At 37.5% G+C, this 25402-nt stretch overlaps 1 protein-coding gene across 5 annotated transcripts in view; it reads left to right on the forward strand.

The window, feature by feature from the left end:
* amot (angiomotin) overlaps positions 1–21940 on the forward strand; it is a 45367-nt gene extending 23427 nt beyond the window's left edge. For all 5 annotated transcript variants that reach the window (XM_088648945.1, XM_088648947.1, XM_088648948.1 and 2 more), the window contains 10 exons: positions 194–650; positions 1171–1315; positions 3014–3106; positions 3778–3923; positions 8961–9110; positions 10729–10919; positions 14428–14553; positions 15993–16228; positions 17860–18120; positions 18378–21940. In XM_088648945.1, the coding sequence (XP_088505071.1) occupies positions 194–650; positions 1171–1315; positions 3014–3106; positions 3778–3923; positions 8961–9110; positions 10729–10919; positions 14428–14553; positions 15993–16228; positions 17860–18120; positions 18378–18475 (1903 nt within the window). In that variant the 3' untranslated portion in view covers positions 18476–21940. The remainder of the gene's footprint in view (positions 1–193; positions 651–1170; positions 1316–3013; positions 3107–3777; positions 3924–8960; positions 9111–10728; positions 10920–14427; positions 14554–15992; positions 16229–17859; positions 18121–18377) is intronic.
* The last annotated feature ends 3462 nt before the right edge of the window (positions 21941–25402 follow it).

The raw sequence follows: 25402 nt of genomic DNA on the forward strand, positions 1-25402 counted from the left end.
CAATAGGCTGCACTTTTATCAATGTGAGTAGTAAAACCTCTTAATAGACACACATTAATCAGGTGATAGACTTTTAGTGGTGACGTTTATGATAGTACCAAGAAAAAAATCTAGAAATCTAATGGAATAGTTGTAAAAAATTATCCTTGCCAGAGTATTAAATCGTGTTGAACTTTCTGTTCTTTCATTACAGACAAACCCAGGAGAACTCTGGTCATTCTCAGAGACCTGTCCACCACCACAGCCCCACGTCTTCCATGACCTCTGTGGGCTCCATCTCTCTGGCCCAGTCCTCCACCCACAGTAGCATGATGGGGTCTCCTTACCCCCCCTCTCAGCACCTTCACTCAGGGGAGCCTTTCCCACCTGGCCCTCGAAGCCCCCATGGACCCGGTTCCCACCAGGGGGACACCTTCAGCCTGGCCTCGCTCCCTCCTCATACTCTGCGCGGGCCGCCTTACCATGTAGGAGACCCCTACATGTCATCGCCAAGGTCCCAGCAGCACCTCCATCATAGCCACTCCTTTCAAGGGGACCCCTACGCCATGGTTTCCCGGGCTCAGCAGATGGTGGAAATGCTCTCGGATGAAAATCGAATGCTGAAGCAGGAGCTGGAAATGTGCTGTGAAAAAGTGGCCAAACTGCAGAAGGTAGGATTTCTGGATAGGTCTGTGGGAATATTTTTATTTTAAATGACTGGTCTAAATGTGATTTTTTATTGCTGTTGTACATAGGCAGTTTTTCTCAGAAACTCTACACTAGTACTCTGTTATTTGTGGAATAAGTGAAACTTTCAGTGCTAGAATTGCATGTGGTCACACACTACAAAAACTGCTGCAATTATTTGCCACATTTGCCTAAAACTGAAGTAAACTGCAGACAATACAGTAAATGCTAACATATAAAGGCAGAATCAGAATTTGCATCTACTTACACAAGGTGCACTTGCAAGTTTTCCCATATGTGGTGGGTCAAAGTTGTAGTTAGTACACCATTGAATTAATCTCTGCCTTCATTGGTTCCTATAATACAGTAGGTCGTTGCCAGACTGCCTTAGATCCCAAGTCCAACCAATGAAGTAACCACAGAAACTCAGTCTTCACTGTGGTCTTGTCATGTACAGCACAGTAGATTAATTTTAAAAGTGTTTAATTTTTTTTCCCACCCCAGCTGGAGACAGAGATCCAGCGTGTATCGGAGGCCTATGAGAATCTGGCCAAATCCTCCTCCAAGAGAGAGGCTCTGGAGAAGACCATGAGGAACAAACTGGAACTGGAGATTCGCCGATTACACGACTTCAACAGAGACTTAAGAGGTGAGGTATGGCCAGATAGGCATGGCTGGATCAGTTTTAATGGAAATTCAAAGGATGAGTGAGAATGGCGAAAGGGTAATTTCTAAAGAATTAATCAAACAAAAGCCAGATTTCTTGAAGACACTGATGATAACACAACATTTCTGAATTTAAATAAAAGAGTTATAGTGAATGTTCTAAGTTACACTGTCATATATGTCATTGTCTGCAGGTCTATTTGAAGAGGCTACGCATTAATTCCTAGACAGTGAAGGGACAATTAAAAAATTAAAAAATGTGTCAATGCTTCTTAGTCCTGTGTGAAAATTGAAGATTGTTTGTGGAAAAAAAACATAATTCTAAATGATCTACTTTTTCTCTTAATGGTTGTTGTAAGTAAAGCCAATAATACTCTATAACTCACCACAGTAGACTGAAAAATTCCCAGATTATGAAAACTGAACATTACATTGATATTTGCTTTAATTTTTAAAAGGATATACAGTACTTTGCACTGTCCAAAGAACAAAGGCTTCATTAGATTTGTATCTGGATGGTTTTGGTTCATTATTATAGTGAGGCATGAAAAATGCTACAAGTATTGAAACTAGTGGCATTTGTTGTGCTTTTAATGCCTTTCATTATGTTTTTCATTAGTTTACAAAACACTCTTATTCATGCAGTACATAGTTAACATGCTGTTCACAGAAATATTGTTTAACATTTGCCCCAAGTTTACTGTGAGCATTCATTCAGTATTGTTGCAAACTGAAATATTGGTATATTTCAGAATAATAGGTTGTTTGTTTAGAGTATTTTTGTCCAGTTGATGTGTTCTGAATTGAATTGATGGAGTTTGTTAAAGTCTTTTTAAAATCTTTATATAGGTGAGGTATGACTAAATCTTCTCCCAGATTTAAGTTTTCCTCCTTTAATGCACCAATTCTAAAAGTTATTACCAACATTTTTCTAAAAAAATATATCTTGATATTTGGAATTTTCATAATACAATTTAGTTTCTGTGGAAATCCAGAAGTAAAGCTATTCAGTTCATAATCCCAGTCTTTTTTTACTATTAAGGTATTTAAATACTATTTAGTGATTAAAGGATTTACAGATAGAACATTTATAAAGTTCATTTTACCTTTATGTTTTTTATATAAACTACTTACATTAAGCCAGAATAGACGGGAGGTCACATATACAGTCAGCAAAGACGGAACAACCAATAATCCATACAAAAAATTACTTCATCCTCTTCAACAGAACAAAATCAGGTCTCAACCCAGTCTTTTTTAATGTCAGCATTTAGTGTATGTGCAAATGAGGATTGTAGGGGATTACACATTTTTGCTGTTATGATTTACATTTTTAAATACATGGGCGAGATGTGGCTCTGGCTAAGGATCTGCGCCAGTGGCTGGAAGGTTGCCGGTTCAAATCCTGTGGCTGGCAGAGGAATCCTACTCCGCTGGCCCCCTGAACAAGGCGCTTAACCCCAGCTGCTCCAGGGGCGCTGTACAATGGCTGACCCTGCACTCTGACCCAAAGCTTCTCTCCCTGTCTGTGTGTCTCATGGAGAGAAAGCTGGGGTATGTGACGAATTCCTAATGCAAGAAATTGTGTGTGGCTAATAAAGTGATCTTAATAGTATGATTTTAATGTTGGTTTGGACGAAAAAGGTTGTTTTTAGTAATAAATTGCTTTCATTCACTATAGAGCGCATGGAATCTGCCAACAAACAGCTGTCTGCAAAAGAGTATGAGGGATCAGAAGACAACCGTAAGACCATCTCCCAGCTGCTTGCTCAGAGTGAGTAAATGTTTTATTACAACAGACCAGTGGATATATCTGTCTGCATCATGAAAGTTACTAGAACATACAAAACAAACAGGTGTAATGCACAATTTTTGTATTTAATCTTACTGTAAATATTTTGTGGCTTGGGCTTTGTATGTCTGCAAAACCTTTTTTGGCTTAGATTTTGGTGCTTTCAAAATGTGCGCTTACCCTTTTTGTCATTTCAAAAGAGTTAATCCAGAGGATTTGGTTAACAGAATTGTTGCTAACTGAATAATTGAAACTGAAAAGCAACCATATACCTACATATTAAGAAATATCATGTCGTTAGACTTAACCTGGAGCTCTTTTTGGAGTCTGTCACCTGATTAATGTAAAACTTAAAATCAGCATCTGTTTACATTTTTATCAAACATTTCGTCATTAAGATACATAAAAAGGTTTAAAGCGATTTTCATGGAATACTGAGTTCTTCATCAAAACGTTTTGACTGACTCTGCAAATCAGCTGCAGGAACTCTGTTTTCTGGCTTTCAGATAGCTGTGCACTTTTTATTTTCCGACAAATGCATATATATAGTTTAGAAATGTTTAACCTTGTTAAGTACTGAAGTAGATTTAAATTTATGGACGAACACTCTTTTGTATCTTAATTGGTAAGTTGACTCCATTTTGGCTTTGCAGACAAGGAGACCTTGAGGGAGAAGGAAAAGCTAGAGATCGAACTGAATGCCCTGCGCTCCACCAATGAAGACCAGCGAAGGCACATTGAAATCCGGGACCAGGCTCTGAACAATGCGCAGGCCAAGGTGGTGAAGCTGGAGGAGGAAGTGAGTCTATCAGCTTATACAAAATATGAGTATAAAGAAGATAGTTTAACTGATGCACAGTTTACAATATGACACAAAGTAGCCAGAATCTCTCATATTGGTTATCTCCTTATGCATTTATAAGCATTTATATTTAATTAAAATGGCTTTTATAGGCTGATACCAGAAAAAAGTATAGGTTTGCTTATGAAGTATTACGAATGAGTAAACATTCTAGAATGCATTTTGGAAGGATACAGTAATAATTTTGCCATTCGACTCAGCTGACATGGTGTACAAAATGTTCTAATATTGTTCAGAAGTTTGGATAGCATACTTGTACAGTATGTATAGCATGTGCTTTCCCCTCGAGGTCAGACTGTATTAAGATGAGAGAACAGCCAAAACGCAGGATGAATGTCCACAACAGACATTTAAAAAAAAAATCTAAAATGCATGTTTATGTATTTCTCAGATATTTTTAATAAATAAATGAACAGTTTTTGCAAACCAATATGAAAAAGCCTCATCAGTGAAGCAGTTTTGCCAGACACTACAGGATGCCATAGTTCTGCAATTGCTGATCTTAATACATCTTAATGCAGCTTTCACATGAGCTCAAAGAATTCCGTTGCAACCACAGAAAATTTATGACTGCTGCAGATTCCTGCAGAAAGTGCCTGCTCACAAAGAAAAACATTATTTTGCTTCCAGCAGAAACGCAAGATCAAATTGGATTTAATAATTATTGTTGGTACTCCAAATGTTAGCATTTCAATCATGTGTATTACATGGGGAAATATTTTTGTGTGGATTGAAATTACGGAAAGTATAAAATACTGTTATTAACTTTGGTTAAGTTTGTGAAGACTTGACTTTTTAGAACAACAGCGATAGCTACACAAGTTGCATTGTAATGGTGTTATTGTGGCAAGCCTGCTTAAGAAAGGGCTGTTGTAACTGCCATCTTAGGGCCCTATACAGCCTCTAATCTCTGTAGATAGCCACACTGAGTGTTTATTACTTAATTATTAGGTAATGGGTCAAGGAATGAGAACCATGTTCTCACGTGTGTACTGTAATTACGCTTTTGTTTGGTATTTAAAGGGCTGCTTGGAGCTAGTGGTGGTTTGAAAACTATTGTTATTGTAAGAACCTGAAATCTTACAATAAACCCTTCTGGACTTTACTTCTTCTGACCATAGGAAACTTGCTGTTAAAGAGTATAGTATGCCACAAATTGGTGCCAAAATCCAGGAGCATGCCATTGTTGAAAAATAGAGTTGATGCCCCATATTTTTGTTTCAATTAAAAAAAACCCAACGTGATGGTAAAGCTCTGGTTCTGGCAATGTATGGAGATGATGTGATAAGGACTGACCCCTCTCCAAAACCTTGTGAAGCTTCTGGGAGGAAAAGGAAGCCATGAGGATAATGGGACCCAACTCTCTGGCACAGGCAGTGAGGCAGTATTGCAGGAAGGACTGGCACTGCCTCTGGTGATTGACTGGGCTTGTTCAGTGTGGGAGGAGTGCCCCAAAAGTTACATAGTGTGGCTGTTTTATAGTGTTGTTGGGTCTGGGCATGATTGTTAATAATGTTTCTTTATTAGCCCTATACAATTTCTTGCATTAGGAATTCATCTTTTCCCATACCCCAGCTTTTCTCCACAGAGACACAGACAGGAAGAGAAGCTTGGGGTCAGAGTGTAGGGTCTGCCATTGTACGGTGCCCCTTGAGCAGTTGGGGTTAAGGGCCTTGCTCAGGGGCCCAATGGAGTAGGATTCCTCTGCCAGCCGGGGGATTTGAACCAGCAACCTTCCAGTCACAGACGCAGATCCTTAGCCACAGAGCCACCGCTCTGCCCCGCATGGTACACATGTATGATTGGCACTGCTGTACCAATCCAATGAATACTGCCATGCATTTTGTCTTGCGCGGGGAAGTGGGGACGACACCTGTTGGCCTTCTTAGGAAGGCGAAAGATTTCCTGCCCAGGAAAGAGGAAAGTCAATTTCAGGAGATCTGTTGCCAGTACACATGTATGAACTACATTAACATTAACCCAACCCTGCTGTGCCCTAAGACCAAGGAAGACAAGTTCATCTTATGGCAATTATTGCTGGATGAGGGAAAACAAAGAGATCCAGATTGGAACCTTCCAGAGCAAAACCGTGCTTCAGGAGGCCAGTCAAAGGAGATGTTGAGTGTCCATGACAAAAGGGCTCATGGTTCCAAATCTTAACATGTGCCCCATCTGCCAGAACCAAGTCAGTGTGATTGAACAGAACCTGGACACCAGGGTTCAGAGCCAGCAGCACTGGTACTCTTGTAGATCTTTACAGTGGGTGAATGCATCTACAGTATGTGGTTTGACCTGCAGATGGACACTAAATAAATAGGGAGCCAGCAAGTTACAAAACTAGAAAACCTGTCACGCGTGTATCAAATTAACCTGTAAACTGAGTGAGAAGTGTAGAGCCCTACAGGCTGGTGAACAGGAAGAACCTGCATTAACACCCTACATTACTCAACATTAACACATGTAAGACCCAGATCAGCAGGCTGCAGTCCAGACAGGCTGAAAGTGTATGCACATTTCATAGTCAACTAAAAGAGGTGAACTATGAGCTGAAAAGGTCCCAGAGCTATAGCCGCAGCCTTCAAGCAGAGCTGAAGAATCTGTGTGACAAAACTCTGGTGAGCCTAGAAAGAAGAGTCAGGCCCTGCAGGCTAACAAACAGCAAAGAAAAATCTGGGAATCTAAAATGGCTCCCTTTGAGACACAGAGCAGCCAGCTGCAGCCCAGCTAGCCTGAAAGCACACGCACACTTGAGGAGAAACTAAAGGAGGTGAGTGATGACCTAGAAAATTCTAAGAACAGCAGCCACAGTCTCCAGCAGCAGGGGATGGCCACTCTTGCTGAGCTCCAACACTGGCTAACAAGTGCAGAGATGCAAGAGAAGAAAAGGAGGCATAGGTGAAAAACAATTCACAGTAACAGCCCAGCCAGGCCCTTTCTGACAATAAATGCTTGGAAGATGTGATAATATCTAAATAAGCCCTGCTAGAAACTAGAGGGAGGAAATGGGAATCTACATGAAGAATCCCCCACAAAAATTGAACAAATTCAAGATCTCTCACAGGAACATTTAAACACTAACAAAGTCCTGACAGCTGCAGAAAAGCAGTACACCCCTTCCTCATTATCATTTTGACAATGAAATTAAACTTATGTGCTGATCCTCATAAAAGTGTAGCTGAATCCTCTATGTCCGTATTCTGCATTCCTCTTGAGATGGGTCATGCAAAGTTCTAGAAAGCAAGCGAATTGAATGTAGATGAAAACAAGTAGATAATTGTCCCCTTTATGTCCACTAAAACTATGGACTGTAGCAGTTTGTACAACTTGGATATTCTGTCTTAATTTCCCGTTTTTCTTAGACTTTTTGTTGTGGACACTATTGAAAACTTAACTTTCCATTATTTTTGGAAAAAAGTATAAAAATTAGTTTAAGGTTTTGCATAAGTTTTCTTATAACAGTGTGATGACCGGGTTTGAACCTGGAGAAGCTGAGAAATAATGTTGATACTCCAGCCAAAAGCAGCTTTTTTTGAAGACTGCCTCTGTGTACTTGGGACTGCTCCTGTTTTTGATTAAACCCTTCTTTTGAAATCATTGAGATGGTTCCCTGACAATCGCATGTCAATGTAACAGAAGTAACTAAATTGAACAAGCACACATCAGAACCTGGAGTAGCAACATTTACTCTTAAAAAAATAAAGAAAGATGAAAATACTGCTAAATATATCTTCATTTTATATTTTACTTTGTCAAGAACTAGTTAGTACTTTTGGCAAACAAATACAGGATCAGATATCCTGTGCAGACCACAGGCCATGTAATTGACCTGTCTGTATTTCCTTCTGTTGCATTTTAATACTTTAAACCATTTGTTCAGAAATTCTGTTCCTGGAAGAACATGTCTGTTCTGTTTGTTTTTTTTCTACACCTGCATTCTTAATCAGAATCTAATTTATTTCAGTTTTCTATTTGTGGCTTATTTGTAAATTTTAAAAAGTCAAGTGGGATTGTAATTGATATCGACCCTGTTTCTCAGATTAGGAGCTGTTCTCATTCAGGTGTATTGCTTGACATGTAACCAATTGGATCTTTGCAGGAGGAAAAACACTGTCACTGTCTTATACAGTATCATTCACATCTATTTCTGTTTATCATCAATTGAAAACTATAGTAAGAGCTGATCAGGTAAGATGGAATGTTAGAAATGGTACCCTTGAATTAGGGTCTTTCTGACACTTAGGACCTACCAAAGAAACTAAACAAGTTTGAACAAGCAATCAGTTTAAATCAATCGTCATTTAGCATTGCAGAGTTAGAGCTCAGCTGAAGTGAAATCAATAGACAATGTTCTTCTAGGAACAGGGTTGGGAATCCCCGCTTTTTTATAATATATGCTGTCTGGCTTTAATGTTACCTACAAGTAAATGAGCAATGATAGCAACTATAGCAGGCAACGGGCAAGCAAAAATCTATTCAATTGTCCTGGGTAAAAAACGTTGAATTATACATGTTGGGTGGCAACAATACTTTTACAGTGCTGGGGCCTGGGTTCAATTCTGGACCTGGGGTGCACCCCATATTTATGTTTTTTTTTTCTGTGTTCGTGTGGGTTTCTTCCATGCTCTCCAGTTTCTTTCCACACTTCAAAGACGTATTGATAGGTCAATTGGCTTCTGGGAAAATTGGGCCTGGTGTAAGTGTGTGCTTGTTTGTGTCTGTGTGTGCCCTGAGATGGACTGGCACCCCATCCAGGGTGAATCTTTCCATGAGCCCGTTGCTTGCAGAAATAGGCTCGGGCTCCGCCATGACCCTGTATTGGATAAAGCAGTTAGAAAATGGAGGGTTGGGTGGAATACTCCATGTTTTAAAGCCCATTAACAATTTGCTCTTAAGCAATATTTTGCCAGTTATTGTCAATATGCACCAGAACCTGTGTATTTCTGTGGTGTTTAACCTGGGCCTGCTGTTTCCCAGCTGAAGAAGAAGCAGGTGTATGTGGAGAAGGTGGAACGCATGCAGCAGGCCTTGGCTCAGCTGCAGGCTGCCTGCGAGAAGAGGGAGCAGCTAGAACATCGCCTCCGGACCCGGCTAGAAAGGGAACTGGAGTCACTGCGCATGCAACAGGTGGGGGACCATCCATGAGCCAAACCTCAGCCAAGGCCTGAACTGGCATTAGAGCAGGGAGGGTTAGCAGAAGCCTCATTGGAAATATGTCTGCCTTTCCTTTCAAAGAAAAGCCTGAGGGAACCCCCTGTTCCAGAATGCATCCCCTCTCCATGACTTTTTAAGGCCCCAAGGAATACATATTGATGCCACTTGTGCTACAAATAGTGAAATAGTGCTTTGAAGCTGTACATTTATGTATGTTTTGTCTCATGAAACATCTTTTAAATAGGTATCAAAATGGGTACTTCAGTTGAGAATTACTTGTTTTTTAAAAATATGTGTTTTTTCTACATTCCTTTGTCAAGTTGTTTTCCTCATTTCAAATTCAGTTCGGCTATTATTTTCATCGCACCATTTCAGTAAGGCATGTTTTACATGATTCACCAGTGACACTCTAAATGTGGGTGAGAGTTCAAAGTCGATTAAACAGCAATATCCTGTTTACATTTGTTGATCCTGGGATCTGCTCTTTAAGGAGGAATTTGACAGCTAGAGGTTACATTAGGATGGTGTCTTGAATATGTCAGAATGTGCTTGTTTCAAGTTTAATGCCACTTTTTGTATTTGTTTGACCCCATATTAATACCTAAAAAGCCAAGATAAAACACTGGAGCAAAATCACAGGCAATGTGTTTTTTTTTTAACTTACCCATGGAATGCAAAGATATATAAAGTGAGTTATAAGTGGATAATAAATAGAAAGAATACACATGCAGCTTAAGCTAATGTTCAAATTCAATTTCACAAATTTCTCTAGGATATTTCTTCTGATTTTCATTTAATCTAAATTATTGAGCCTAATCAAGCCCTTTAATTGATCTACTTGCTTGAAGAGACTTTTGTGGAAGTAGTGGCAACTTTTAACATGGTAATTTAATTAATCATGAATTCTGTACCAAGATGTGGCTTTTTGGGCAGTTCTATTATTGTTTTAGTGACCAGGTGTCTGTTGAGCAATTGAGCCTTTTTATAGTTAACAGTGCTTGATTTACCTCATTTTACTGCAAACTGTTTTGTGGTTGCTTTCCAATATTGTTTAGAGAATTAAAGGAAAACAACAATCCTACACTTCTGTTTCAAGTCTGAAATTGAGGACAAAACTAATCTTAATTAAAGGTTTTTTAAGCCTCACTAAGAGCCGGAGCCTAACTAGTATGAAAACCTGGAGAAACCCTGTTCTCTAATGCAATTTAAAAATTAAATACATTTAATATATAACAGGAGAAGAAGGAAGCAGGGCACAAAGAATTAATAACAAGTAGTATGTTATCAGACAAGGGTGTGGTAGAGGTTAGGGCTCTGGACTCCTGTTAGGAAGCCCATGGGTTCAAATCCCAAGTGCAGACACTGCTTCTGAATTCTTGAGTAAGGCCTTATACCCAGATAGATAAATGCAGCAAACTCAGCTATATACTGTAAATGGGTACCAAAATGTATGCACTTTGTTATATGTTGTATGAATATATAAGATAAAGGTCATTGTGATAAAAGTGTCAACCAAATAAATTGATATTAATATTTGGTTCTGTTGTGTGAAAGGCGAAGATGTAACCTTCCTTGTCTGCATCTTTTGTAGCGGCAAGGCAGCTCTCAGAACAGTAACACTTCGGAATACAATGCCACAGCACTGATGGAGCACCTGCGGGAGAAGGAAGAGAGGATTTTGGCCCTGGAGGCCGACATGACCAAGTGGGAGCAGAAGTATCTAGAAGAGAGCGTCATGAGGCAGTTTGCTCTGGACGCTGCTGCCTCAGCTGCCACTCAGAGGTAAAAATAATAATAATAATTAATAATTGCTTACACTTATTTAGCACTTTTCTGGACACTCCACTCAAAGCGCTTTACAGGTAATGGGGACTCCCCTCTACCACCACCAGTGTGCAGCATCCACCTGGATGATGTGACGGCAGCCATAGTGCGCCAGAACGCTCACCACACATCAGCTATCAGTGGGGAGGAGAGCAGAGTAATGAAACCAATTCATAGATATTGATATAGGTAGGTGGAGTATAGCCACTTCAAAGAGTTCTCTAGTAGATGTCAAGCAGTGCATGGCTGTGGTAAAATTTGGGTTTCAGAGAATACAGTATTGACAGTGCATTACAGTATAAAATTAGGTTTGATGTCTTATCATCTTTGGTTTTCATTTAAAAGGCCTAAATACTGTGTTTTGCCTCGTCTCCCTTCACGTACTGTGTGGAATTTTCAGGATGGAAGGGGTGTTAATCATGAAAGAGGTCAAAGGGCACACAATTTACACATTGAAATAGCCACTGAATAATTCCATAGTATTCTGTCACTAATATCAAACAAATGTTTAATAAAAGTTCTCACATCAGGTGAGATTATTATTTTATCGCTATGGTTTATTTTAAGATTTTAAGGCTTGAATAGAGGGCAAATAAACTGGACCATAGCTTGCTGGTCAAAAAGCCAATTTGCTTTGAGCTGAAAGCAATCAGAAGATGATTAGACACACCAGAACCAAATGCAAAAATTATAAGAGTAATTGACTTTGAATTAATAGCATTGGTTCAGACAAAGGCTTAAAGGAAAGCTATTTATATCATTTACATTCTGCACACCTCTGCTGGAGAATAATGTGAACCTTAACCATTTTTTTTCTGCACTTACAAGCGGGAGGTAAAACTTAGACTAACTTGCTGTGAATTTGGCTGATCTGGTAGGCAAAAAAGCTGTAATTCAGTTAATTCTATCCATTCACAGACTTAGAAGAGGTTTACACATTGCTATGGTTACAGCCTGGCTGTAAAACTGGTTCTTTTGTCTATGCCTATCAATCAAGTGAAAAATAAACACTGCTTATCTCTCCTGTTATGAGCTTGCCTCCTTTAAGTTAGAAAGCTTATTTTTACAGCTTAAAACATAATAGAATAGTCCTCTATTACTGCCTGTAGCTCAATAATAATAGAACTAATGGAGTTTTTATTCTTCTTTTTATAATTTGATCATTTTATTTTAGAAGATAATCATGACAGTATGTGGCTTTACAAAATGTCTTGCAGAATGTTTTGTCTTTGTCCTATTATTTTCAGATTTTTATCCAAAATTAGTATGCATATTGAAGAAGCACTGGAAAAAATTGGTCCTTTTTATGCCCTAGGCTTTGGAAAATTGACTTTTAAAGACTAAAAATGATAAACGTGTTGTTTTTTTGTGCTTTTATTTTGGGTATTTCTTTCTAGTGTATGAACTGAATAATAATAAGGAAAAATAAGTTTCAGATCTGAAACAAAAGGTGTAGCTTCAGTTTAAGCCCTGAACCAGGCCTCTACTGTCTATACTTACACAGTTATTACAAATGTTTAAGGGCACATCATTCCAGGTGGAAATTGAAGTTTATGGCACATGGGGGTAATAAAACATCACAGTGGTCAGCTGTTCGTTTGAGAATAGTGTCTGTTACAGTATGACCTCTTTTTTTAGCAATATATACTGCAAAACCAAGCAAAAAATTTAGATTAAACAGTTCACTATATTTGTCAGATGGGCGAGTTGCAACATGTATATTAGCTGTTGTTTTTACATTTATATCCACAGACACCTGTTTAAATGACATTATTTTCAATATGCAACCCTAATGGACTTAGGTTGTTTTGGAGAAAACGCTTGGAGAAAGCTGACATTTAAAGGATCTAAATGCAGGTTACATTACAAATTACCTTGTAATGTCAGCTTTATGTTTGTGATCATGTAAAAGTGACATTACAAGGTAATTTGTACTGTAGCATTGTTGCACTGTTTAACAATTGCTGAGTTTAACATAGTACCTGTATGAATCCTCATCTTAAGGGCTTTCATTCTTCTTGTTCTATTGCAAAGCTTCTTCTTAGATAAGCTCACAACCAAACTTGTTTATTCAAGGTGATTTTTTTTTTTGCTAAACAGTTTGCATCTCTCTTTTTTTCAGAAGTATAGCCATATTTCTTCTTTTATTATTTCTTGGGTTTGTGAATTTTGTTTTCAGAGAATGGTATCATTTCAGTTAGTACTGCTTTTCTGTCTTGTCTCCATAATCTGTTTTTTAATATTGTTTTTACAACAAGTTGCCAGATTTTTAGTAGTTAAATTTGAAATCTTTATAATAAAGTGCTTCAAATGAGGCCATTTAACTGTGATATATTAGCTTTATATAATTTTTCAAACTTGTTTTGATAATGATTTCTATAAATAATTTGTGCACCATGTTTTGAAGCACTTTTAAATACTTAAATAAGTTTATACAGTTGGGTTTTGATTAAAACTATGCTTTAAACTGATTAAAACTATGCATGGCAGATAAAGCAGAACATTGCATTGCACACACCTCAACACAATGCATGGCGCTCCCCTTTTAAAAAAAAGTATTTTTAGTGGGACTGCACTGCTTTGTAAAACCACCATGTGGTGAAGTGAATGCTTAAAGTGGCATTTGAAGCATTTGGGCTGTCTTATTTTGAATCCAGGTCAATGCTGAGCCCCTTGAGACAATCTTTATCTAGTTATAGACTTTAAGTGTATACTGTTTAAAATGTATTCATGTATTACAGTAAGTTAAATATTAAATTAATTAAGAAAGTAGGGCTATTTTACAAAAACAAAACTACTCAGTTGGATATATAAAAAAACATTTATTATTATACTGTAGCTTGTTGTGGACGCGGTTTGCATTGGCATTGAGACAATCTATATTTTGTCTTAAACAGAAGACTGTGTTTACTACTTCTGTTCAGCCCTCCTCTCAAGGAAATTATAAAACTCAACAGTTTCAACACATACTGTGAAAGCCAATCTAAACTTAAGGCCTTCTTCTTTGACAGTTATACACAATGTTCTTGACACTTATTAAACTCCAAGATCCTGACTGATTCGTCTCATTTAGCTGAAACTGAAAACAGAAAACAATCTGTAGTCAATCATTTTGGAATTCAATTTATTATAAAACCACTGACATTGACACAGTAGCAGGAGTGAAATATATTTTTATTGTTATTATTTTCAGCTACAAAATTTCCCTTTAGTTGTTAAATTCCTATTAATATTCCATATTAAGTGGATTTAAACATGAACAATAGAGAAACAGATTAAATGAAGCAATTGTTTCACTAACATCTAACGCACCAAGTGCCACCTATTGATCAACTTTGGCCAGTGAATTACATGATGCAATACGCCGCATTCTGAGTGGCAATATTTATTTGTTATTCATTTGCCAGGATACATTGTGTAGGAGTGGGACTGATTTCCCTTTTCTGATAAGTGTGGGTTTTTTTAGGGACACCAATTCTGGGATCAGCCACTCCCCCTCCTGCAGTTACGACACCTCTGTGGAGGCCCGGATCCAGAAGGAAGAGGAAGAGATTCTTATGGCAAACCGGAGATGCCTGGATATGGAAAGCAGGTCAGCTGAACAGCAATTCAAAACAATGGAACAGGTTTTAGTTCCAAACCTTCGCCAACAATGTATTTTCGCTGAGGCTTAATACACATATTATTATTCACTGTAATGTCTTGATTTTCCAATGTTTTTGCTTCCTGGAATAATTGCTTACACTTATATAGCGCTTTTCTGGACACTCCACTCAAAGCACTTTACAGGTAATGGGGACTCCCCTCCACCACCACCAATGTGCAGCATCCACCTGGATGATGCAACGGCAGCCATAGTGCGCCAGAACGCTCACAACACATCAGCTATCAATGGGGGAGGAGAGCAGAGTAATGAAGCCAATTCATAGATGGGGATTATTAGGAGGCCATGATTGGTAAGAGCCAATGGGAAATACTCTTTTTGAGAAACACCCTGGGATTTTTAATGACCACAGAGAGTCAGGACCTCGGTTTTACGTCTCATCCGAAGGACGGCGCCTGTTTACAGTATAGTGTCCCCGTTGCTATACTGGGGCATTAGGACCCACATGAACCACAGGGTGAGCGCCCCCTGCTGGCCCCACTAACACCTCTTCTAGCAGAAACCTTAGTTTTTCCCAGAAGGTCTCTCATCCAGGTACTGACCAGGCTCACACCTGCTTAGCTTCAGGGGGTTGCCAGTTGTGAGTTGCAGGGTGATATGGATAGACAAGTCTCCACACTTATCTCTTAAGAGATGCAAAGATATTTTTATTTAGATGTTTGTATTTATTTGGGCCATGCTTTTAACCAAAACGATCCAATTTTTCACCCTTTTATACAGCTGGGTATTTTTACTGAATCATTTTGGACAAAGTACCTTCCTCAGGTGTACAGTATAACAGCATTGTCTCACCTGGTATGTGAAGCCACTGCCTTCTAGTTGAGAGAACCCTGACCACTACTCCACTGTTCAACTGCTTAAGTAAAATTGAAAACATATTGTGCTGCAGTCACACTTAGACATGGGAAAATAAGAAAGTTTGGAAAGGCAAGGATGCTGTTTAATCCATCTTACTCACTTTGTCACTAATAACTAACAGATCTCATCCAGGTGGTCTAAGCATGACTGAGCATTTATCCTTTGTGTCCAGAAGTGATTTACAACTTTCCATTCATGTCTGTGGTATACTGTAAAAGAGGTGGACATTTTGTTTCAAGTTTCAAAAACAGAGGTGAATCTAGGGTGAGGAATTAACTTTATTTTTATGTCAGTCATTCTTTCCGAACATAGGAATCTGGAACATACTGCACCACCATGCAGATGAATTATGTAACAGGAGATAAATGTTAAAGATTAGTTAAATGGCCTCACCTAGTTTTTAACTCTATTGTCTATTTATGTTCATGAAAAACAATAAATCTCTTTTCCCCAAGAGAGAATATGCATTAGTCCTGACACCCTTCTACTGTGTTTCTTTCTTTTATAAGGATCAAGAATCTCCATGCCCAGATCATTGAGAAAGATGCCATGATAAAAGTTCTTCAACAACGGTCACGGAAGGAGCCCAACAAATCGGAGACAGCCTCTGCTATGAGACCATCCAAATCGCTGATGTCCATCGCCAACACCGGAGGCCCTGGTTTGCTGTCCCACTCTCTAACCCTCAGCAGCAGCCCCATTACTGAGGAGAAGAAGGATGACAGGAGCTGGAAAGGGAGTCTAGGTAAGAAACCCCGTCCTTCACATTTTCCTTAGTGACAATCGTGAGTTAGCGACAGTCCTTTCACATCAAGTGTAATAGAGTGTAAAAATCAAACCTGTACATAGAAACTGTACTGACAGTAATTCCACTGGATCTACTGACCTGTAGGTCAGCCTTTAATGTTTTATACTTAATAGTACCATTATAATTATTTTAACAGACTTCAGCTTGATTGTAGCTTTAAATTAGATGTCCTTTTTGAGAGAGATTTCTCTAGCGAATAAAGCTTGAAAACCCCCATCCAATGTGAGTATGCTGTAAAGACATAAGAGTCAGTTAAATGCTTGTGTTTTTTAAACTTTAACTTTTTTAAAAGTCATGAAGTAAAGCAAAACGACATATTTAGGCAAATTATGTCCCATAATTACAGTGGAAATACGGAGTGTTTGGAACCATAAGAGCATAATCTTCACCCATGCATCTTAAAGTGGGAAGAAGAATTAATAGAATATAGTAAGGTTAGAGACTGTAAATTAGATTAAAAGTATTTCACTTCTAGTTAACCAAATACAGTAAGGGAGTCCTATTATAAGTCCCGATTCCTAAATAATTAAATTTTATAGCTAAATTAGGAGCATAAATATCCATAGGGAATAATGTAATTAGCTTTAGATACATTTACAACATACAGTTTAGATAAGGGTGTATACATTTAATTTACCCATAAAAATAATAAAAAAATAAATTGCATCACCAACAAGTTTCGAATTGTGGTCTCATCAAAACCAACAAAGTTTTTTGCTGCTTCAAGGTACATTTTTTTCTACACATTGTTCATGCATTTAATATTAGCCATCACATCTTAATCTGTTGGATCAGTCGTGTACTGCATGGTGGTAAGAATTCAACTTTTATATTGGGGAATAGTGGTACTTATATAAGTCGCGTGGAACAGCATTGTCTACAAGAAGAATACATTTTAATGTTAGATTTTGCTCTTCACTATTTTTCAAATCTGGAAGAAAATAATCCACAAACTACCTACATTGCTAGCATTTGGTGCTGTGGGAAATGACGCCAAGTACTGAGATGTTTTATGTTGTGTTCCTTAATTCATCACTGTCAGTGTGATGTGATGTATAGTGGGGCAGTTTATACTATTAACAATTATAATACTGTAATTTTATGAGCATTTAAATGAATATGCCTTCTGGCTAATGCTCAAACACTGTGACTTTGTTTTATGTAACTGTGCAGGTTACATGTAGATTTTATTGCTGTGCACAAAGAAGGCTTCACATGTGAAGTAAAAGCATTCTGTTCTTAGCATAATGTTTAGGCTGGTGCTTTTTGTTTGTTATTACTTCAGTAATGTGTTTAACTACCAAATGTATTATAGTTAAAAATCATCAGTGCATTTAAAGAAGTAGTTAACTTATCAAAGACTTTGAGAATTGTATTTACTTTTTTTTAAGCAAGATAATCCAGCATTAAAAAAGTTTGATTGCAAACTTTAGTTTAACTGGTATTCATTTTATGTTCAATTTTAATATAAAATTCAAATATTCGTTGATGCCATTAAAAAAACGAGCTACATGAGGTAAAGGAATCCACATATAGTAGCTTTCAGATGCCTTTTTTTCCTGGTTCAGGTGTGCTGCTCGGACCAGAATTCCGGACTGAATCCTTGCGGAATGAATCCATCTCCTCCTCACCCTCTCCTGTGCTCCCCTCTACCCCCATGATGTCTGGGCACTCCAAGACAGGCAGTCGAGATAGTAGCACCCAGACAGACAAAGGCAATGAGAGCAGCAAACCCACAACCCCTGCTCTGCCCACAACCCCCGCTCTGCCAGCAGTCCAGCCCAGATTGACAAACCCAAGCCCAGTCTACATTCCAGACAGGATAGCAGGTACAGTATATAACAGATTAAAAGGATAGGAAACTCCATTTAACAGTTTTATCATGACAAAAGTATATTTCCGAATACACATTGTCAGGACTACTGATTTAGTAACACTTGTTACATACATGTTACTAGAATGCCTTCTGAAATTCACATTTATACTTCAAGGGCTCTTAGAAACTTAAACCATGCAGAGCCATTCAAAATAGGCTTATGTGTTCCTCAAGTCGGAAGATTGCTGACATTAAAAGTTCTCTTTGCAGAGATGCCAGTGTTCCACAGCAGCACTTTGGAGAGAAGAGCCCCAGTCCAGTCTCCCACACAGGATCTGGACAGTGAGATGGTGGAAATTCTCATTTAAACATGGAATTGGCTATATTCAAGACCTTAATTCTCAGCTTGGCCAAGGAGGACTTCTTACATTACAAAAGCTAATGTTTGTACAGTAAACAGATGAATAGTTCAAAACAGGTGAAGGATTTTCTTGATGGGTTATGTCAGAATGAGGATATGTTTGAATGCACTACTTATAAGCATTGTTTTCATTAAGAATCCGTGTATAGTGAGTTAACAAACATTAGATATGCATTAGTATACTGTATTGTACAGTATTGTTTCGGGTATTTATTACCCCCATTGGACCAAATTTGTCTGCTACCTTTTTTCATCTTTTGCACTACTTTGTATGTATTAACATGTATTTTCTCCAAACATTAGTAGCTTTAGTAGCATTCTATTTATAAGCAGGTTTTATTTACAATTATTTCACAAGGCACTTGGGTAGCAAACATGACTTTTATAGATAAAATACTTTTGTAGGAAAAATATTAAACCTGTAAATACTGTACAGTGATACCGTAGGGCAGGTCTAGTGCCTTGAGTCATTTTTTCATACATACCATATTGATACTGACAAATTAATACTGTCTTTAAGTGAATGGAATTGAAATATAGTCAACACAAGAAACTGCCTGCTCTGGACCATACAGTAAATGATCAATCAGTATGTGTGCCTTTACCGGATAATTGGAAGATTTCTGTGATTGTGGTGTTTGTTTAGAGATCCCACTGGCTTGGGATCAATCTTGGTGTTTCATAAATAGAATATAGCAAGGGTTATTTGGGAGGGAGGGGAGTTGCATAACTTGAGCATAAAAACATACTGATCTAATGGATGTGGTAAACAGACTTTTAAACTTCTAAAGCATTCCCTAAAAATGTGTGACGATTTCAAGATAAAAGGATTTTCTTAAGATAAATCAGTAAAGTCTTTACAGTTTGCAGCCCAAATTACTACATTTTAATATTATCACTATCTATTTACTGTTTCTAAGGCCACATTTTCTAAGTAATAAGCAAAAGACTTGTGGTCTGGTTAGAAATGTGTAAAAGCAGGAGAATGTTAACTCCTCTCACATTCTAGGGGACAAAAAGCATTTCAAATGCAAGTGTGTCACTGCCATGATTTTGTAATGGATAGAACAGTATTAAGTATTTAAACAATTTCAGAATTACAGACTTTTAAAATAATATGTCTTCTATCCCACGCTCAAACACTGTGATGACTTTGTCTTCTGCAACTTTGCATGTTAAATATAGTTTTTGTTCTAATGCACAAAGAAGACTTCAGATATGAAGTAAAAGTGTTATGTTTTTATCATAATATTTAGGCTGATGCTTCCTGTCTGTTATGACTTCTGTAATGTGTTACAACTACCAAATGTGTTAGTCTATGGTCAAATACTTCCTATGCCTCTGAAAAGCTACCACATATTTAAGTCCAGTATTAAAATCTTATTCTAGTTTGCTATAAACAGAATCTAGAGCAGAGTGTCGACTGACTGTTCTGCGTTGTTTAAAACATGGCATATATCCAGTCCTTCTTATGAAAGTGGTACTTGTACTTCCATTTTTTTTATGCTCAAGAGAAGTACCATATGAAAATGCATTAGCATTCCTCTCTTAGAATGTGAAAAGAGAAATGTTGCTTGAGTTCAAGTAGAATCTTGTTTTTGAGTGTTTTAGAGGCTGTTTTTTCATCAAAATATAACCTCATGTGACAGTTGATACAATATATGAATTACGTTACACACATTTCAGTCTGAGACACTACTAGTGGCTTTAGAGTAAGTCCACTTCTTACAAATCCCCTGTGATTGTCTTTTCTTTTTGGGTAGCTAAAACATGTACTTCCTCTATACTTCATTTTGTGTCTGAAGAATTTTAACTGTTCTTTCATTTTAAAAAATACAGTGTACTGTAAATAGCATACTTAGCAGGAATGTATTGTCCTGTAAGTAAATGGAGGTGTGCTATTTTCTTATAGTGGTCATTTTCCTTGTAGATATTATACATTATTTGATATACTTTTTTAACAGTGTTTAATGTCTGATTAACAATGTACAGTTCATTGTTCATCGCACAAAAGTGAATTGCATATGATGAACAAGATAATAGAAATCTGAGATCAGGCCACCCTTACGGACTCTGCTTCAATAGTGGTTTAAGCAGAAGTGTTTTTGCAGATCTTTTACTGCAATAAAATGACCATTGAACACACGTTGCCAATTTCAAGCCAAAGCAGTTGAGGTTTCATATAAGGCTTAGAGGTGAGAAAAAAATTCAATTTTTAAAAGTTTTTAAGCTTTTCAGTTTATTTACAATATGTCAAATCGGGTTTTACTTTTTAAGATCCCTGTTTGTCATGGTTTTATATTCACCTTATGTTTAAGAGACATTAGATTGAACACTGTTGTTAAAGAAAATAGATGGAGATTTTGTGATCAAATCAATCTCAATAGTAATTATGGCTATAAATTGAAATGTGGTGCTCTAGAGATTTGCCTGTTTTAACAAACTATATGAATATAGTTACAGACTCAGAAGAGTAGCTCAACACTATAAACATCAATCTTCATTCATCTTAAAGATTGATCTCTCTTTGTCAGAAAGCTCCAACACCTATTATCAGAACTGGAAACTGTGAAGCACGTGAAGTGTTATTCAACAGGCAGCAGACCTTGTAAGATACAATTTAATTTTTAATTGGTTAATTTAGTTCCACAAAAATGGAAAGGCCTTAAAGGGTGGTTAAGGAAAGCACAGTAAGAACTCAAGAGAGTATTTGAAACTGAAACTTTTGTGTATAATGTATTTCACTGCCCCAGAGTAGGAACAAGGGCTGCAGTGCATCTTGTTTCCTTTATTTCATTCTGTAATCTTTGTATATACAAATGAACCAGGTAAGAATCAGAAAAATGTTTTTCCAGACCTTTAAACAAAATATCCTGTCTTTGAAGTTAAAGAAAAAAATGTTCCCATTATTACTGCTATTTAACATTTAAATGTAAACATTTAAAAGCATTTAATCAGACCAGCAGAGGTTTTGTTTGGTCTCTCATTATTGTATTTAGCTAACACGGAGAAATAAAAGGTTTTACTTCCCATTTTAAGCATTGTTAATTTTGGTTAAAAACAAACGTAGTTTTGCGTTTTCCAAAGTGAACAACAATAATGCTGCTTTGTACACTATTAGTCATAATGTAATCTGTTCCTTTTATTGTATTAGTATTATCAGTAGTCAGACCTTATTTCATGTTGCAAAACTCATCTCAAGCAGATTTCTTAAAATGGTTGGATTTTTGTATTTTTTATATTTTTACAGACTGTTTTAAACCTGAATTTCTGTGTTTGTGTCACATTAAATTATGTTCTTTTTAATTGTTAAAAAAATAGCATGGAGTTCTCAATTGTTTTTTTTTACTATTTGGTATCTTTTCACAATACTGATAAAGCTAAACACATATTAAATGGAAAATGGATTTCATACATTTGTTCCTGAATTTTTCTTTTCTCTGCAACATTATGTGGTTTTATTTGAATCTCATTTATTGGCAAATTATGACATTTTATACTTGGGAAACCTCTTGTTGCATATTTATATGTACACTAAGTGTCAAAACAAACATCACTTTTAACTGCAACAGGTTCACAAAGCAAATGACCATTTGTTGTATAAGGTGCACTGACCTTATGATTTTGTTGAACACACATGCCATCCGTTATGCTAATTGCCATGGACCATCATCCATGGTGTATGGTAAACTGTGAAAGTCACAGACTAGTACCATGTAAGGGTACCTTTGGAAAATATAATGTAGCAGTTTACAGATGCCGTCTTGTGGAATTCTGTCCAATTCCCATTGAGCCTAGAGAAGCAAGTCTCTGTCCACTGTCTCTGAGCTTTAGGAGTTGCACATCATCAGTGAGGTCTCAATGGCAATTATCCTCAGAATAAATGTAATGCTCTAATCTCAGCCTTCAATATCTGAGCAGCACGAAGGTGTGTGTTGAAATGTTGAAAAATAGAGCTCAATGTTCTGGCAGGTCCTCCTGAGGTGTTGCTCTAACATCCTGTACTGATAGATCAAAGGCAGTGTTCTCTTGATAAAATGGGTATATTGGATCCTGTGCTATTCTTGATTTTCATCAGACGTGACATTCTACAGGTCACAAAACGTTAGCACCTGTGTACCATCAACATTCTCACTTATATGGTGATTTAGTGCTTTTTTAACAGTAACTTAGTTATATCACATCAGTTATAAAAATGATTCCAACCACTTAATAATAATAATAATAATAATAATAATAATAATAATAATAATTGCTTACACTTACATTGTGCTTTTCTGGACACTCCACTCAAAGCACTTTACAGGTAATGGGGACTCCACTCCACCACCACCAATGTGCAGCATCCACCTGATAAGACTCAAGGCTTATCGGTATCTGGACTTAAGCAGTATCCAAATTGCATATATTCTTCTAAAACATACAATCATAAATTGAAACATTTCTTTTGCTGCTCAGTATTTTAGCACAGACTTACAGATACTAGAAGGACTTTTGATAAACTCACAGGGCCTGATGGTATTTCTACCATTTGTAGATTTCTTAAAGGAATCCAGATGTTATTAATAGACAGCTACTCAAACCAGGGCTAATACCCTGAGACTGGAAAAAGAGCAACAAAACAAATATGACACTTGGAGAATAGCCAACACATATTTAGAAAAGCTAAGTTGTTGACATGCTGGAGTTCTTTGAGCAAATGTTAGCAATAATGGATAGAAGTGGAACATAAGATGCATATTGTGAGAATACACATTCTCAAAAAAGATTAAGGAATCTTAATTGCATATCATGACATGTACAGTTAGTGTAAATTAAGACATTGAGCACCATTTAATGGACATAAAACAGTATAAGAGACAAATACTTAAATTGAAGTGAGAATAGTAACCCAGGGTTCATTAGTAGGATAGCTATTAGTCCTAATTTGTATCAATGATATACATTCAAATATGATTTGTAAATTGACAGGGCTGATAGTTACATATAAATATCAAAAACTATAAAACCACTTTTTCTAACTGCTTTATCCAATTAAGGGTCACTGGGGACCTAGAGCCTATTTCAGCAAGCAATGGCACAGTACACCCTGGACGGGATACCCGTCTATTGTAGGGCACACACAGACAAACACGCACACACTCGCACCAGGACCAAATTTTCATAGGAGCCAATTAAACTACAAGTATGTCTTTGGACTGTGGGAAGAAACCCGAGCACCCAGAGATAACCTTCATGAACCCAAGAAGAACATACTTGAACTTGAATTTTATTGCTATATGTAACCAGTACATGTAATGGTACAATGGAATTCTTATAGAAAGTCTTTAGATTGTTAAAACAAGTGTAAAAACACAAAGTGCAGACAGTGCATCAAGACAATATACAAACAAACAGTAGACAATGTACAAGTAAATACTTTGAATCTACACAATGCAGACATTTAAACAATGATTGGAGATGTGCAATAAATAAGAAATCATAATGAGGTAGATGGTGTAGATGTGGTCCGAGGGGCATGGCTAGTTGTGTCCGCCAATCGCACTGCTTGTGGATAGAAGCTATTGAAGAATCTATTGGTAAGTGTCCGTATGCTCTTGTATCTCTTGCCTGAGGGCATTGGGGAGAAGAGCTCATGCCCGGGGTGGTGACTGTCCTCTGTGATGGCCAGAATTCTACCATGGCAGAGGTCCTCATAGAGCTGTTTAATCTCGGTGAGATCACAGCCAATGATCTTCTGGGCCACATTCACCATTCTCTGCAATGTCTTTCTCTCTCAAGAAGAGGTGTTGCCGTACTACACAGTGATCACGTTGGTGAAGATGCTCTCGATGGTACAGCACCAACAGAAGTTCATCAGCACATCCCCCATCGTTTGAGGCACCTCAAGAAATAAAGGTCCATGCAGATAGCACCCCAAGGTCTGGAATTAAACCCAGGGTCCCAGCGCTACAGGGCACTACTATGCCATCCACCAACTATAAATAAAATGGGGAAATGCTGAACTGTCCAGGTAAAGAGTTCACTAATGAGTACTCTTTCATGTCCTTCTACAGTATATGCCAGGTCATTTTGTAGAACAAAAAAAACTGAGGATTTTCTTGCTGATATTGCAGTGGTTGTGTGAGCACAATATATGTGTGAATATTTTCCTCCAGTCTTTAGGCCCCGTTTTGCTCCCACTCTACAATTGGTTGGACCTTTAAGACAGGTGATGTGTCAGGAGTACATTACTACCACCGGTGGATTACACACAGCCACTGAGCTTTCTGTTCCATTAAGAGTTCAGTTTTTACCTGGGCCTGGGAAAAGAAATCTGGAGCTGATGGTCCAGCCATTTATACTGAATGTTTTTCCTTTTGAGTGGGATGTAACTTGGATAAAAGAAGCAGAAAATACAGAATGGCCAGCAGCACGTGTCAAAAAGACCAGTTCTGTAGATAAGAGGTTTGGCCTTTCATAGTTCTCTCTCAAACTGAATAAGCAAGAATATCATGACATGAGTAAATGGTGCACTATACAAGCCAAAGTTGCAGCAGTTTGGGCCTACTATTGGAGAACTGAGGCCTAAAAGAACAATATGGTGGTACAGTGGTTAGTATTGCTGCCTCACAGTGTTGGGGCTCTGGATTCTTTAGAATAATCTTTAGACCCAGATTATTATGCGACAGACTATCAAGATGATCAATTTGTGAACATGTGAGCGAGTAACGTGTTCAGAAATTTTCTGATGCAACATTTTTTCTAAATAAACTAACCACGTAAAACAAAACCTCAGAAATAACTTAAAGTCATCTCTTACCATTGTTAAGAACCACGGCCAAATGTAGAAAATGGCGAGACATATAATTGCTGATAAGTCAGTGTAACCAGT

This window comes from Lepisosteus platostomus, chromosome 10 (genome assembly GCF_059453375.1).
Source record: "Lepisosteus platostomus isolate fLepPlt1 chromosome 10, fLepPlt1.hap1, whole genome shotgun sequence".
Lineage (NCBI taxonomy): Eukaryota > Metazoa > Chordata > Actinopteri > Semionotiformes > Lepisosteidae > Lepisosteus > Lepisosteus platostomus.